The following is an 18,109-nucleotide window of genomic DNA, read 5'->3' on the forward strand; positions in this document are numbered from 1 at the left end:
GTTTCCTACTCTACTTACACAGCAGCATCAGTCTCTACTGCATCCCAATCTGTCTTCGCTCCACCTGACAGCTTGGTTTCTCTCGGGCTGACCTCTCCAGAGAATCTATCTCAGCCGGTCCGCCTCGTCTTGGACGCCTCCAGGAAACCGGCCACCCTCCAATGTTACCATCAGAAATGGACCAGATTCTCCTCGTGGTGTCTCCGGCATCATCAGGAACCCACCTCCTTAGCGGTGGAAACTGTATTGGAATATTTGCTCTCGCTGTCCAACGCTGGCCTCAAAACTACCTCCATCAGAGTCCACCTCAGTGCCATCACTGCGTTTCATGAGCCTATCCTCGGAAAACCCCTCACGGCTCATCCTCTGGTTTCCAGATTTATGAGAGGGCTCTTCAATATCAAGCCGCCTCTCAAGCCTCCTCCTGTCGTCTGGGACCTGAATGTAGTTCTCTCAGCACTCATGAAACCTCCGTTTGAGCCTCTTGCCACAACTTCGCTCAGGCTTCTTACCTGGAAGGTTCTTTTCCTAATTGCCATCACCTCTGCCAGGAGAGTTAGCGAACTACATGCACTGGTTGCTGACCCACCGTTCACTGTTTTTCACCATGACAAGGTTGTTCTGCGTACCCACCCTAAATTCCTTCCCAAGGTGGTCTCGGCTTTTCACCTCAACCAGTCCATTGTGCTGCCCGTCTTCTTCCCTAAGCCTCACTCGCACCCTGGGGAACAGGCGCTGCACACGCTGGACTGTAAGCGTGCCCTTGCTTACTACCTTGATCGTACCAGAGCTCACCATACATCCCCTCAGCTATTTTTGTCTTTCGATCCCAACCGTTTGGGTCGTCCTGTCTCCAAACGGACACTTTCAAATTGGCTTGCTGCCTGTATTGCATTCTGCTATGCTCGGGCCGGTCTCTCACTGGAAGGTGCTGTCACGGCCCACAGAGTCCGAGCTATGGCTGCTTCTGTAGCTTTCCTCCGTTCCACGCCCATCGAGGAAATCTGCAAGGCTGCCACTTGGTCCTCAGTTCACACGTTCACTACTCACTACTGTCTGGATGCCTTTTCCAGACGGGATGGTCACTTCGGCCAATCGGTGTTACAGAATTTATTTTCATGGTGGCCAACCATCCCCCCTCCCTCTTTGTTAGCTTGGAGGTCACCCATGTGTTAAGAATATGCTGCCTGCTTGTCCTGGGATAAAGCACAGTTACTTACCGTAACAGGTGTTATCCAGGGACAGCAGGCAGATATTCTTACGTCCCACCCACCTCCCCGGGTTGGCTTCTTAGCTGGCTTATCCTAACTGGGGACCACGCACTCCTACGTCGGGCGGGAAGGCACTCGCGCACGTGCGGTGCGGCCAACTAGAAACTTCTAGTTAAAAAGGTCCGTACCGAGGGCTCCGTCGGTGACGTCACCCATGTGTTAAGAATATCTGCCTGCTGTCCCTGGATAACACCTGTTACGGTAAGTAACTGTGCTTTTCGGCCTTCCTGAAAGAGTGGATGGCCACCACCTCTGATCGCTGGGTCCTGGTTATTCTTTGAGATGGCTACAAACTCGATTTATTGGTCTTTATTCAGAGCTCTTTCTGGACTCCCTGGGGAGTCAAATCTCGTCAAATAATAACAAAATTTTATTTATTTTGACTGGAGTAGCAATACAGCAAATAACATACAATTGGAAAAAGTATGACAGGTTAAATTATAACTTTTGGTGGAATTCTGTATGTCATATATACAAAATGGAATGTACAATAGCGACACAAAAAGGTTATTTTGGTAAATTTCAGAAGATATGGGGACCATTAACAGATTTTTGTAATGAATGATAAACTTTTCCCAAGATAAGATATTTGAATAGAGGGGAAATATGGGGGGGGGGGTTATTTTTATTATTTCATAATATATGATATATCAATAGTTTCATTGTAATGGTACTTGTCTGTAATATTGGGATGGGAGGGGAGGTTTTTCTATTTAATAAGAATAGTTTAAATATTATAGAATATTAATTTGTAATGAAATGTTATACTTAAAGTGTTATATGAGAGTTAATCAAGTGTGTATTTATAAGTTCATATGAGTTTATCTGCTACACTTGTTGTAATGTGCAAAAATGAATAAAGAATTTAAAACAGACAAGGCGGCTCGGGTGGAGATCACAGTCCAAAGGTTGCTGCACATTATGGCCATAAAATCTATCCCAGAGTCACTCGGGCTCCTGCGGGTACTCTATTAATACTTCATTGTGCCAAAGAGGCTCCAAAGACTGAAGACAGATCTTGGATCTCAAGGCGGTCAATGCATCCCTCAAGGTTCCCTGCTTCAGAATGGAAACAATGCAGTCTGTGCTCGCTTTGGTGGCTCCTGGGGAATTTCTAGCTTCTCTGAATTTGACTGAGACCTATCTTCAAATCTCCATTTTTTTCAGAGTACAGAAAATATCAGAGGTTCTGTGTTCTGCAGAAGCACTTCCAGTTTGCAGCCTTATCCTTCGAGTTGACAGTGCCCAAGACCTTCACCAAAGTGATGGTAGTGGCAGCCCACTTACGGAAAACTCAAAATACAAATCCATCCATATCTGGATGACTGGCTCATTAGAGTCAGGTGGTCAGGGTGTCGGGTGGTTCGCCAGGTTTTTTAGCTGTTTTCAACGCCTCAGCTGGGTGATAATCTTTTGGAAAAGCCAGCTCATTCTGACACAGGACTTGGAATACTTGGGGGTCTGCTTTACCATGGGCTGAACAAGGTGTTTCTACCCAACTCGTGCCAGGAGAAGCTTTGCCAGCTGATACGTGCCTTCCTGGAGACTCCAGCTCCCAACAGCCTGGCAGAACCTGCAGGTCCTGGGGGGTCTATGGCTGTGACCATAGATGTGGGTCCCTGGGCGAGGGTCCACCTGTGCCTGCTACAGGATGCACTTATTTCACTCAAGTCTGCAGAGAGATCTGCTGCATGTTTGGCTCCCTTGGACGACTGAGGCTCAGAACAGTCTGGCCTGGTGGTTAAATCCTCCATCTCTGTCCCAGATGCTAGCCTACATGACTTGAGTGCTCCTTGCGCGAATAGTCCAGTCCAGAGCCAGTGGTCCCATCCGAGTGGAAGTGGTCAATTAATGTGCGATAGAGGCACTGTGGCCTTTCTTATTTACCATCTCTTTTCTAATTCCTAACATCACCTATCAACCCCATCCTCGGCGGTGACCTACTTTAACATCCTAATTTGCCTTGGCACAGGTAGCTTCAGTGGTTCTGTGTGATTCTGGTACAGCAGAGCCTTGACTGGGTCATCAACTTTGAAGAGGCATCCCTAGCTGACTCAGGAATTGGAAGTCCTGGGCATGTGCTTACTTACTAATTTGAGGCAGGAGCAGGTAGCCAAAGCATAGATTTTGTGCCCAAGTGGCTCCCAGAGCATGGGATTCAGCTTTTGGGCTTTATGACAGTTACCTGGTGATCTTATGGCCCCAGATTCTCATACATCCATTGCAGCGAGTCCTTGTCCGTCTCCCTTTTTCAGCCAGAGCTATTGTGGTGGACAGACAAAACCGCATTCGTTGTTTCTCCAGACCTTTCCTGACGAGTGGATATATGCCTGCCTACCAGTAGATGAGGGAGAATGAGAACTACTCATTTGATGTTTTCTTACTTTTCCTAACAACATCATCAGAGCACACCATCCACCAATTCTTTAACTTATCATTCAGGCTAGCTTTACCTTTCCAGTGCCATTTGCTCCAACCTATAGGTTCCCAAACTGTGGGTTGTCACTCTAAAGCAGTGGTCTCAAACTTGCAGCCCGCCAGGTACTATTTTGAGGCCCTCTGTATGTTTATCATAATCACAAAAGTAAAATAAAACAGTTTCTTGATCATATGTCTCTTTAGCTATAAATTACAATATTATTATTAAGACTTTTAACCTAAAGGAAAGATATATAAACTAGAAAGAGTTTTACCTAATGCAAAATTATAATTTCTTTAATAAAACATGAACTATTTTTTTCTGAGGCCCTCCAAGTACATACAAATCTAAAATGTGGCCCTGCAAAGGGTTTGAGTTTGAGACCACTGCTCTAAAGTGTGTTTGGGATCACAACCTAAGTGAATGCTATTTAGGATGTCATTGTTATTCATCTGTTGGAGGTTGCATGCTTTCAGTAATCATGAATATTGGTATTGTAGTTGTCAAGATTGGTGAGCACTGCTTTCTCATCCATGGACTTCTTCACTATCTGCCCCTGTCCCAATCCTTGCAACCTCTGTTTGTAAGAAATTTCCATTCCAACACCATTCACTATTGGGAGACCTTAAAATTGAAATTCCCATTACCTCCCAGATAAAGGCAACCATTTTTGTTTCAGCAGACACTCAACTTTCTTATTGACTACTTCAGTGCTTATAGGTAGGTTTCTTGGTATATTAGTAACCTACTTAATGTTATGGGAAGTTAAAAAGGTTTGTGTCCTTTACTGTATTCATGTACAGATTTCTTACTGTATGTAATCCATATATTCTTGGTCTAAACAGGACAAAGAGGTGGTGCAATCCATAATTGGACTGCAGGCATTCTTCGAGACCAAGTTGAGCGTGCAATTTGGCGACAGAAAGTTCTCCTGCATCTTGGGAGAAGTGATGCCAGAGGAAGAGCAGCAGAGCGAAAGCAATAGCCTGACACACAGGAGTACCCCAGTTAGTACAACCAGTGAGAGTGCCATCCCTGTGGTTAAGAGCAACTTGGAGGAGGAATGAAAGCAGAATCCAGAAAGCTTACTTTTTGCCTCAGTCGGAACTCACCCCTCCCTTGCCATCATTTGAATGGTAGTTTCTTTGCTGAGACTCCTGAGTAAATGGTTTATCTTTGGTCATTGATCTTCAAAAAATATATTTAGACTCCTTGTTCTCCTATCTTGACAGGCATGCTGTAACTTTGCAGGAAAAACTTGACCAATTGGGTAGGCATTTTGTGCTTCATGTTTACTCCGTAGCATACAGCAGAGGCCCTGCCTGCCTCCTTCCTATCAAAAATCTGTTTTCACTGCTAAGTAAATACAATTTTCTCTCTTCATCTCTGCCTGCATCATTTTTTGTACATCAGTAAATGTTCTAGAGATCATTGGTTGCAGTGTTATCTTGAGAGACTGTGCCTTCTGTCATTCACACTTAGGAAAACCTGTAGCCCCCCACTGCCTGGTAAGTTGGGGGAACATAACTCAAACAAGGCAATTGTGGACTTTGGGAGCCACAGGCTGGTTTGGTTATTTAGGATAATTGTGTGAATTCTTGGATATAAATGTAAGTAAATTTGAATACTCATTGCAAATATCCTGAAAAACCCAATCTTCTATATGGCTGAGGATGGTAACATCTTGCCCATTTTTCCTTGCCCGAGGTCACTATTTAACTGCTTGTTCAGCAGCTTGGCTGAAGTAAATCTGACTTGCTTCACTCAGGATGCACAATTTGCATTTCCTGTTTAGTCTGTTCTGTTTTTATATTCAGTACTCCCACTTACATAAAATACAAGTTTCTCAATTCCCTAGCCCCCTTACTTGAAATAAGGTGGTTATATTGCATCTGTCCAAAGTGAAGGGAACTAGAATGTATTTCCACCTGCAGGGAAAGAAACATCTGTTCTGTAACCATTGAAAGTGGCAACTGTTTCACATGTTTTTCTTTAGCTGCTTTTGCCTTATACTGTGCAGCTCCTTGCCATGTGTATTAGCTTCTTTGCTGCCACTCCCTCCCTCTCAAAACGCCTTTGGTTATGTGCTATGTTTTGTAACGGTGAACATTTCTTTAAAGACTTAAAGATTTCTTTCCACTCCCACCCTATGGTTTTGTATTAAAAATTACTTGCTCAATCTCACGCTTGTATCTGTTAAAATGGTGAAAGCTTTCCCCCTTTAAGTAGACTTTTTCTTTCTTTTTTTTTTAACAGGTTGCATATTCAGTGTTTGCTTGTATATTTTTTAGAATGCTGCTTTCATGTTTCATGGAACTATGTTGAAACCTGTTTGTACCCAGTTTCTTTTAAAAATAAAAATTTGACTCTTAAAGCATTTTGAGCTTTTAATGCCAGGGGTTTTTTTGACAGAAAATTGTGATGGACTCGAATACAATGTGTGCGTTCTTAGTCTCTCAAACCAGTCCAGATAAGTGGGTTGCACTGCTTTAACAGCAAGTAGAAACTCCAGACCAAGCTGATTGGTTGTGTTTTATGCTTTCAGATTTTTTTTCCAAAGTCTTTATTCATTTTTCATCTTACATCAAGTGCACAATATTACATCATTAAAATTTATACATATCACTTTAATTTCTTTCTATTATCTTAATTACATAAATTTATTCCCTCCCCACCCACCCTTCCCACAAAACTTTTAATCATAAAGTTTGTATAAATATTACATTCTTATCTAATGATGAAACCTTAAATAGAACTTTATACCACCCCCTCCCCCATATTATAAATGTACTTGCAATGGAAAATGGTGTCTAATCATTGCAATAAGTTGTCAGTGGCCCCCAGATATTGAAATTTTAGTTCCTTTCGTTTTCATGTCTTGTATACTGCCTAAATTTTTTATAATATATGAGGGTCATTTCATAAATAATGCACAGGTTGGCAACATTGGGGAGTGGATGATGCAATTGCAGTAAACCTTGTTTCACTTTCACTTCAGTGCTTGAAGCAGCAGGACATTTGCTTAGGAGTTCTGTAGTGTACATAGTGTTGCTGTGCCAAGTGTGGGAAATGGAGGCTGCAGATGTCTCGGGTACTGTCTTGGCAATCATAAGTCGTACATTAAGATTGAAACTCTATGTGGCAAATACCCAACAGAAATCCACAGTGCGTTACATGACGTTTGTGGTGAGTTAACGGGATCAAGTTTCTCGGTGGGCAACTTGTTTCGGAGTGGTCAAGTTGAGTATAGGTGATGATACAAGACTAGGAAGACCGAAATCAAAAACCGATGAATGATGTGTGAAACTCGTGGCTGATGCTCTTGAACAAGATCATCGTGTGACACGCAAGGAACTTTCTGAAACCACAGGGATTCCACTGACATCAGTATACCGAATTCTGACAAATGATTTAAAAAAGAGAAAAATTTATTTGCGATGGGTCCCCCACTTCTTGACTGCTGAACAGCAGCAGAGCCACCTAGACAATGCAACCGTGCTAAAACAAAGGTTCCACGTTGAAGGTCAGGCATTCATGAATCACATTGTTATTGATGAAATGTGGGTCAGAGATAGAGTTGCGCGGGGACAGATATCCAACCCGTCCCCATCAGAATCCCCACTGTCCCCACCCGTCCCCCATAAGTTTCCTGTCTCCTTAGTACGTATTTGCATTTGGGACAGTGGAGAGTTAAGTGACTTTCCCAGAATCACAAGGAGATGCAGTGGGAATCAAACCTAGTTCCCTTGGATCTCAGGCCTCTGCACTATTAGGCTACTCTTTAACCTGTCTGACACTATTTGGCCATATTGTTTAAGCTCTTAAAGAAGTTGACTAAGAAGCCTGAATCTGTCTATCATACCATCACTCCCTCCACTCCATCATTCATTCATCTATCTCTCTGCTTCAGTATGCAGTGTGCTGCTAATGTCTTATCAAGGGCTTCTGGCCAGCTTTTCTTTGCTATTGCTCTTTGCTGTCATAAAAAAAAAAGTTAAATGAGAGACTAACAGGGAATTCCTTTCCTGCAGTATGTCTCTTTACACTATCACCATGCATGCCATTCTCAGCTGTCCATCGACCCTTCCATTCAGTTCTCCTCTTCCCCCTGCCTTAGCCCTCTGAAATAATTTCTACACTGTGAAGACATAGTTTTGTTTGTGCAATGTGCGTGCTTCACAACTGCACAAAGGATAACTCTGAGAAATGTAAGAAGCTCGAAGTGTGTCGGACATAGTTTTTGCCCCCCTCTTCCCCCCCCCCCCAATTATACACATAAGGCGAATAAAGATCTCTGTAATCTGATTGCACCAGCCTCAGTACCTTATTGCATGAAAGGGAAATCTGTAAACGCTGAAAATGAAGGCATTCTAAGAATAACAGGATGTCCTCTCCCGGCCCACCTCACACTCTCCCTGCACACTGGAGAGCCCCGATTCAACTTTCTCAGCCTTCCTCCAAAAGAGGTGGAGGTGGATCCCTGTCGCGTGTCTTTGTTTCCAATTGGCCACAGCTGGGTTGAGGGAGGACGTTATGGGTGGGGAGGGTGGATTTCATATAGGCTGACTTCCTGTTCTACCCTTACATGTGCCACTGCCCGACCAATCAGCAGCAATGCAGTGAGCTCAGCACGTAGGCACACTTGAGTGCCTACGTGCTGAGCTCACTGCTCAGAATGGCTATTCCCGCCGCGGCGCCAGACTGGTATCTTGAAAATTAGGTAGACCTCAATGGGAGATCCCAGTTCCATCCCCATGGGCCTGGGAGGGGTTCCCGCGGGAGTCCTGTGGGCCTGGGAAGCGTCCTGTTGACCTTAAGGGGATCCCCGTTCCCGTGCAGACTTCTAGTCAGAGACTTTGAGCCAGAGCTGAAATTACAGTCCAACGAATAAAGAGCTCCATCTTCCCCACAACTCAAAAACATTTTGAGCTAAATCAAAAGTCAAATAATGATTTTTGCTTATGATCGTGAAAGCATCATCATCATAGACAAATTCCATATGAAAGAAGTGTCACAGCAGTGTATTGTGATTTTTTGCAAAAAATGCACAAAAACCGATCTCAGTTGCTCTTAGCTGGGCCACTCATTCTTCATGACAACTCTTGCCCACCCATAGGGAATGTCGTCATTGAAAACTACACAAATACAGCTGGGAGGTGTTACCTCATGCTTCCTACAGTCCAGACATGAGTCCATCAGACTTCAACCTTTTTCCAAAGTTGAAACAACCTATTGGAAAGATTATACTAAGTTAAATTATACATTTTGGTGGAACTCAGTTTGCCACATATACAAGATGGAAAAGATGATAGCGTTACAACAAGGAAAATTTAATTTTTTTTAAAAAAAATATGGGGACCATTGATTACTTACTCTAATGATCAGATGTCTTAAGCACATGGTTAGTTTATATTGGGTTAGGGTGGGAAACATGTATTATAAGGTCATGGGAATATTGATAATAGGGAGGGTATCTATTTTTATTTTATAAGAATATATGATTGTATTTACAAGTGATTTGTGAAAATTGATGTATTATTTATAATTCACTTGATGTAAGATTTAAAAATGAATAAAGATTTATTTAAAAAAAAGAACCTATGTGTTGACATTGTTTTGCATCTCTGGAAGAGCTTTCTTCCACTGTTACCTGAGCCATTTGGCAACTGAACAAAAACGATGTCTCGGGATGGAATAATGCTTCCCGGACATTGGGACTTGGTCTTTGCAAACTGGTCACAGCTAGGAACATCCTGGGGATTAGGGGGAAGCAGGGGGAAATGGGTAGGGCTCGGGCACTGCATGTGCTCAGAAAGAGAGAAAAAAAAATCTCTCTGAGCTATTGGAGAGCTTATCCGCAAATTGGGAGCTGTTGGGACAACACCCATATGTGGCTGACTATCCTGCTGTCCACGGAGAACCTACGTTACAGGTAAGCAACTACACTTTTTAATAGTTTGAACTCTCCCCCACCAAGAAAGATGTAAAGGATTCCATTGCTCACACATTTCTGTTACTTTTTTTTTTAATAAAAGTTTTTCATTCTCTTTCAAAATGTCTTCCAGAGTATTTTTTTATTATGATACCTAAATATTTTAATCCATCCTCTTTCCATATAAATGAGAAAGAATCAAATAAACCTTTATTACAATGCACATTAAGGGGAGCTGTCTCATATTTGAGGATACTACCTGGGAGGATTTGCTGCCTGTTCCTGGTCTCCTGCAGCAGCGGGCTGAACGCTAATTTGGCGTTTCAGGCAGGCACTTTCAGAGACGGACCCCTTGACGTCACCGGGTCCGTCTCCACCACTTTAAAGTCGGGCCACTGCCGCGGTTGAATTGGGAGCTGTCTCATATTTGAGGATACTACCTGGGAGGATTTGCTGCCTGTTCCTGGTCTCCTGCAGCAGCGGGCTGAACGCTAATTTGGCATTTCAGGCAGGCACTTTCAGAGACGGACCCCTTGACGTCACCGGGTCCGTCTCCACCACTTTAAAGTCGGGCCGCAGCCGCGCGGCCACAGGGTGTGGCCGAAGGGGCATGCCCTAAGGGGCACACCAGGCCCCTTGGGAGACACGCGGAGCTCAGGAGCCGGAGACAGGTTTGGTAAAAATATAAAATCTTTCTATTCCTTTTATATGACTTTAAGAATATGGGGAAAAGAAAGATAAAGATTAAAAGTTCCACACCAGTGGTATCTGGTCCAATGGACAGACACTTAGTATTATTATCGGATAATCCACCAGTGTTACCACCAGATGTAGACTCCTCCTTGTTAGGAGCCTCAATAAGTCCTCTCAATCGTACTCCCCCCCTTCATCCGGTACCCAGTGATGGTGGGAATATAACCCCCACTATATCCGATGTTCAAGTGACTTCACCCACCCATTCAAGTAAATTAGTATATGCTGAAATACCTAAACCTTTGACTTTTTTGGGCAGAGAGGATGAAACCACACGAACAGAAGAAACACAGGATATTACCTTAAAAGATTTATGGTTAGGAATATCCAGAGTTGAAGGGTTTCTCAGGACAATGATGAAGCAAATGGGAGATTATTCTCAGTCAGTTTCTTCCAAATTGGAAAATGTGGACATTAATTTAGGCTGTTTGGATAAATGACTAAATGTGGTAGAAAATCAATGTAATAATTTGCAAGCTGTCTCTGTATCAGCTGTTAAAGATTCAACAGTAATACATTCTAAAATTGAATCTATGGAGAATATGAATAGAGTGAAAAATCTACGCTTGATCAATTTCCCAGTAACTCACCTATTGTCACCTGAGATTTTATTAAGGAAGTTCTTTAAAGAAGTACTGGGATTGACCAACGCAGAGAATTTTCCAATAAACAATTATTATTATATTCCCTTTAAAAAACTTGAATCTGCCCAGGGGGAGGACCATCTGACCACACCAGAGATAAATTTGTCTGATTTTTTAGAAGACACACAGGATGTGATTCAGACTAGGTCCACCCTGGTAATAACATGCGTGAGCGAGATGGATAAAATGTTGATAATGAGACTTTATTTTAAAAATAGGTTAACAAAATTCTGTGGGGATTTGGTCAGGATTTTTCCGGATGTATCCAGAACCACACAGTTGAGGAGGAAATAATTTTTGAAACTGAAGGATAGAGTGTTGGCGCTGGATGCATCCTTTTACCTGAAATTTCCCTGTAAATGTATGGTTAAATTACAAGACATTGAATATTCATTTTGGGATCCAATACAACTACAACAATTTTTGATTGCAAGAGAAAAGAAATAGAAATGAGATTTGTTTCACTTTACTGAGAATATGAGGAGAATTAATAAAATAGTATCCCGGATTAAGAAATGACTCAGGGTTCATGAGAATAAATCAAGAATCATTATTATCCTTTATATTTCCTGAATTTTATTTTATTAGAAATAATGAGATATACTCCCTATTAATGTGGGCTTGAAAGGAGCTTTGTATGTATGTATGATTTGGTATGTATTACTTTTTGCTGTTATCCTTTTTTCTTTCAAACTGTTGGATATTGTAAAGTATTCAAAATTATAAATAAAAAAAACAACCAATGCACATTAAGAAGAATTTCTGACTTACTCCAATTTATTTTATAACCTGAAAACTTTCTAAATGTATCAAATCAATTCTAATAAGCATGGAATGGTAGTTTCTGGATTTCTCAAATAAAGCATAATATCATCTGCATATGCCGAAACTTTGTATTCTCTATCAGAAAAAGAGAATACCCTGTATCCCCTTTGCTTGTTGAATGGCTAATAAGGGTTCTAATACAACATCAAAAAGCAAAGGAAATGGAGGACAAACCTGTCTAACACCTCTCTGCAACGTAAAACGATCAGAGAAATTATAATATATAATCTTGCAGAAGGGGAGCTATACAAAGTTTTAATCATTTGTATAAATCCCGAACCTATACCAAACCATTCCAGTGCTTGATACATGAAAGGCCATTTAACACAATCAAAAGCTTTTTCCGCATCCAAAGATATAGAAAAAAACGGATCAGCGATTTCTTTAGATAAATTTAACATATGAAAGGCCAATCTAGTATTATTAGAAGAATGTCTCTTTGCAACGAATCCAGTTTGATGCATATCAATAATAAAAGGGAGAGCCTTGGCCAAGCACAAAGCCAATACCTTAGCCAAAAGTTTACCATCAACATTTATTAATGAAATAGGCCTGTAGTTTGAAACCAAAGTGGGATCTCTGTTTGGTTTTGGCAAAACAATTGTTAATGATTCAGCCATAGTACCTGTAATACATCCCTTAGATAATTGCGATTGAAATAAACTTAACAAATGAGGCAATAGGGAATTTTGAAATGATTTATAAAATTCTACTGTATATCCATCACCACCTGGAGCGGATCCAACTCTAAGAGACTTAACGCTGTTTCTAATTCTTTTAGTGATATAGGCTCATCTAAACTTCTTTTCATATGATCAGGAACCTTCGGACCAATAATTAAATTCAAAAAATCTAAACCATCTTTCTCCCTACCATCATAAGATTCAGAAGAGTATAGATCTTTTTAAAAATTTACTTAAAATATCAATTTGGTAGTGCATAACTCCTTTCTCATCTTTAATTGCACTAATTTTTGTTCTTTTCTTTGCTTTAAGGTAATTTGCCAATAACCTGCCCGCCTTATTTGAATTTCCATAATACGGAGTTTGCTGAGAAAAAAGATCTTTCCTTATTAATTTTGAAGCTAATTTATTATATTTATCTTTTGCTTTTAAAAGGTTTTGCAAAGTGTCATGCTCCTATTTATCAATCATTTTAGATTCCAAAATTTTAATTTCCTTTTCCAAATTAGAATATTGATTTTTAATTTGTTTTCTAATATAAGCAGAGTATGAAATATTACCTCTTATCCTTAAAAGCATCCCAAACATTTTCCAAAGAAGTTTCATCTAATAAATTATACTGAAAAAATTCAATAATTTTTATTTGTAATTCATCTAAGAATTTAGTATCTACAAGCAATGTATTATCAAATCTCCAAATAGGTCTCCTATACTCTTGTTGATCTATTTGTAGTTCAATCCATACACCCGCATGATCAGATAAAATAATTGGATCTATGGAAGCTTTAATCACTTGCTGAACTATTTGAGTTGAGACAAGAATATAATCAATTCTAGAGAAAGATTTATGAACTTGTGAACAAAAGGAAAATTCCTGATCATTAAAATGAAGTATACACCAAATATCTTTTAAATCACATGAATGCGCCAAATTATCTAACCCTAATGATTTTATATTTCTACAAGGTTTTTTTTATCCAATAATGGATCCATAACAGCGTTAAAATCTCCAGCCACAACTAATTTAGAAGCAGCCAGTGTGAGTAACAATTGCTGTAACATTTTAAAGAACTCATTTTGATTCTAATTAGGGGCATACACATTAAACAAAGCCAGGGCATTATTTCCCATACTCATCTCCACATGGACCCATCTACCCTTCGGATCTGAACCTACTAATTTAAAATTGGCTGAACATTTTTTATTAATCAGAATAGCTACCCCTGCTTTTTTCCCATCTGCAGGGGCGAAAAAACATTGTTTCACCCAACCCCCTTCCAGTTTCTTTGATTCTATTATAGACAGGTGGGTCTCTTGAATATAGTAGATATCTGCATTCTGTTTTTTTAAAAATGCTAATTTTTTTTCCTTTTAATCTGATGGTTGAGGCCATTTACATTCAAGGAGAAAATTTTAATATCCATCCTTAAATTATAAGTAAAATAATCTTTCCAAAACAATAAAACAAATATTCCCAGTCTTCATAAATAGGCATCATTTTCCTGATTTTACAAATATGAACCTGAACCTTACCCCTATTATCCCAACCCTCCCTAAACCCCCCTCCCCCCCCCCCATTTAATATTGAAATCTTGGAAACGCACATTTGATATCGGGTGAAGAAATACTCTACACAAGAATAAATTTAAATTGATTATAGCAGTATGATAAGCCGCTAAAATACAATTAAGTTGAATGCAAAATATTTTTCATTAGTAACTAAAGCATATTAATTATTAGCAAATAATAGTATTAATTATGAACCTTACTTTAAAAAAATACCATTAAGAATCAAATTATCAAAGAAATAGATGACTTTACAATATTTTAAATAATAATATTATCCAAGACTTTAAGTTATAATCCTTTTGTCTAAAGAAACTTTAAAATGAAATGAGATAAAATATAAATCTCTTATTATTATATAATGTCCCATCTAAAAAACAACCCCTCAAATCATTCCTTATTAGTCCATAACATAAAAATTAATGTATTAAAAAGAATCATTATGTAAACTCCATTCAAAACATATTCAACCTTAAATGTGCTCCAGTAAATTATTCTTAAATTAGTTAAACAACAAATAAAATCTCAATTCTTCAAAGGTATAATGTATTAGTACTAATATTAAATGAAAACATACCCATCCTATTTCATTTAATAACCACACAGCTCTGTAATTATCCTTTGAATTAATAATAACTAAATATGACCCGAAGTCATCCTATTTAGATCATAAATATTTAGATAACATATATTAAACAAAACATTAGAATCTCAAGGTTGTGTAAATACATAACCAAAACAGTCTCATCCTCATGTCCATCCATCGAGCAACAGTTCTTCCTTTTCATACGAACGATGCTTAATCCTTTGAAACTTTTTTTTTTCCCTTTAGTGCAGGGATGTCCAATGTCGGTCCTTGAGGGCCGCAGTCCAGTCGGATTTTCAGGATTTCCTCAATGAATATACATGAGGTCTATTTGCATGCACTGCTTTCATTGTATGCTAATAGATCTCATGCATATTCATTGGGGAAATCCTGAAAACCCGACTGGATTGCGGCCCTCGAGGACCGACATTGGACACCCCTGCTTTAGTGTATAAATTGCTTCCGTGTTACCTTTGACCCAGGAGGAACAATAACAGACTGAGGAATATACCATTAGCAAAATCCATCCTTCCAATCACGCTGAAAAAGCAATTTACATAAACCCATGTAATGACATCCAAAATCCAAATTACAGTCCCCGAACCAAAGTGAAGATCTTTTTCGTTTCACCAAGAAGATTGAACCGATAAATTAAGACGCTAGAAATTGATATAGTTCAATCCACGTTGAACCCTTACACTTGCACAAATCCATCGCTATCGCACATATCCTTATGAAGAAATATTTCTGGATCAGGCATAAAGTAAGAACAATACATTATATCTTTCATAAATATACCAATATATCCAGTAGTGTGTCCATATGAAGTCCGATGAATCCTGCTGATATTTACAAAAAAGTCAACGCCAGAGTAAATGTGGAATCGGTAGCAAATAGAATTTAGAGGCCTTAGTCCACGAACTGATTTGCATAATTCCATGGAACTTCTTTTGAAGAATTCTAAAAAGAATTTATCCACCAGAACCATGTATCCAAGACAGTTACTGCAATTGAATTTAAATAAGATTCTATTTTTTCAACGAATCAATCTCTTATATAGCAATCACTGCCATGAAAAAATAAAAAATCAAACAAAATAAAGATATTTTAACATTGTCACATTTCTTTTTTCCTTAGTTCCTTTTATGACACCATCAGTTGCTCACATATATCCAAAAACTATTAACTTGTCCAGATCATCAAAACTTAGTGACTTATTGGCATAAGTAACCCTCATTATAGCAGGGTAAAGCAATTCATATTTAGCACCAAGATGTCTCATTTGAGGTCTTAAATCAAGTAACTTTTTCCTTCTTTCAGCAGTGGTTTTAGCAAAATCTGGCACAATATGAATTTTTGAATCTTGACATTTCAGATTCTTGTTTTCTTTTGCAAGCTGAATAATTTCCATTACCTGCTGATGCCTCAAAAGTTTAAAAATCATCAGACATGGTCTCTGATCCCTGCCAGTTCTTCTTGCAGGGATCCTATGAGCCTTCTCAAATTCTAATGGATATTTTGATTTGAGAGGCAGAATCTTTGGAAGAAATTGCTCAAGTAAAAAAACAGCATCATTATTTTCAACTCCCTCCAGGAGCCCAATAATTCTCAAATTGTTCCGTTTCCCCCTATTAATACAGTCTTCCAGCTCCTTAGATAAAGCGTCCACTTTTTCCCTGTATACTTTACATTTCTTTAATTCCATTTCATTTGTTATTCTTTTTTCCATGTTTTCAACTTTTAAATCAAACTGCTCCATACGTGCTGTGAGATTCTTAACTTCATCTTTAACCTCCTTCAATTTCTGAGCATTGTCAGAAACTATATCTGTAATTAGCTTCAACTGCAAAGATGTTACCATTATCATCCTTAGGCAATGGCACCTTAGAAGGAGTCACCGGCTCTATCTTTGATCTTTTAGCACTCCCCCCTCCTGTGCCAGCCATTTCATTTTTTGCCTGTTTACTCGAGGCCATTATGAGATTTGAACCTCAAAAATTATTTTAAAATGAAGCTGAATTAACGGCTTAAAATAACCTTCAAATGCTTGTAAATGCAGAGCTCAGTCCTCACCTGACCATCCGGCTGCGCTCCCAAGCCATGCCCTACAGGGAGACTATATTGAAGGATTGTAAAGAAATACTTGGGAAAAAAAATAAAACATGTAAATTTTTAAAAATAATATGCATTATTTATGAAATGACCCTCATATACAGTATACTGGCAGTGTGTCAAGTTTTAATAAATTACCTGTGCAACCCTGAACCAGTCAGTATTTCTCAGTCTTGAGCAGATCGAGTTCTGGTTCAGGGAGATCTTATAAGTCCCCTAGTCTTCTGTTGGACTAGGTTTTTTTGGGCATGCCAGTAAGACTTCAGAGAGCTGTAGTCATTGCTAGCCTGGAACTGGTTATGCTGGTTCTATTGGTCTGGGGGTACTTAATTCTATGATTCAAAGTTTGGGAGAAGTTCATTGAGTATCTCCTGGATTGAAGCTGTCAAGCTGTATGAGATTAAAGAAAAGGAAGTTTTACAAAAGGATTTTTCCATGGATAAATAGAATATTATCAGCCACACAAGTTATATGTTCCTTGATAGTGCCAAGTTTGATCTGCTCTACCAGAGTCACTCCAGAAGAGTCTAGAAAACTGAGTATATTTAAGTGTCCTCTCTTGTGTGACTGCTGCTTGGCAAAGCAGGAAATGATCTGCTCTCTTGCTGACTACCTCCTAAAAGCAAGAAAGGAATAAAAGTAAAAGCATTTCTCAAAGTTTATGCCTCAAGTCTTTTAAAGCCAATCGAAATGGTACTAGTGTTTTCCTCCACATACCACCAACAGAGCTGTGAAACAGTACATGTGGGTTTTTCTTTATAACATGTTGCAGCTCTGTGAGCTAGTGTCTTTGTAAGGTATGAACTCTAATCCAAAGGGCCCTAGTGTAATGGTGTCTGTAGGTGTTCACCAGCCTAAAAGCAAAGCCTACTGCCCAATGGACCTGGAAACACTATCAATAGGAAACTGCCAGGCTCAGTTCACTTCCGTTCTGCTGCTTCAGCAAATGGCATTGTATTCTCACTCAGATGCCCAATTGAATATGAAGCTCTACTGGGACTAAATAAAGTATTCAAGTTCTCAACTGCAAAGAGCTAGGTATTTCTTCCACTGGCAGCTCTCTGTGGCTGGCAGACTGGGTACAAACACCACACTGGCTGCCAGCACTTAAAAAAAAAAAAAAGTGGTGGAGGGGAGGCTTTCAGTGTTGCATGACTACAGCTGCATTTCACTCCCAGTCCTGTGACGCTGTTGCTACTCTTCTGGGAATGGGTGCCATTAGGACTTTTCCCATGCTACATAGAGATAGCTTTACCAAAGTCCAGCTTGACATTACTTTGGTTTCTCATCCTTACTATAGGTGATTAAGGTGAAGGGT

The 18,109-nt window shown here is 39.6% G+C and overlaps 1 protein-coding gene across 1 annotated transcript in view; it reads left to right on the forward strand.

Moving 5' to 3' along the window:
- Positions 1 to 6,067, forward strand: part of TRIM28 (tripartite motif containing 28) — a 79,226-nt gene extending 73,159 nt beyond the window's left edge. Inside the window, exon 17 of the mRNA XM_033960694.1 lies at positions 4,536 to 6,067. Coding sequence (XP_033816585.1) covers positions 4,536 to 4,757 — 222 coding nt within the window. The 3' untranslated portion in view covers positions 4,758 to 6,067. The remainder of the gene's footprint in view (positions 1 to 4,535) is intronic.
- Positions 6,068 to 18,109: the final 12,042 nt, after the last annotated feature.

The sequence above is a fragment of the Geotrypetes seraphini genome, chromosome 10, assembly GCF_902459505.1.
Source record: "Geotrypetes seraphini chromosome 10, aGeoSer1.1, whole genome shotgun sequence".
Classification (NCBI taxonomy): domain Eukaryota; kingdom Metazoa; phylum Chordata; class Amphibia; order Gymnophiona; family Dermophiidae; genus Geotrypetes; species Geotrypetes seraphini.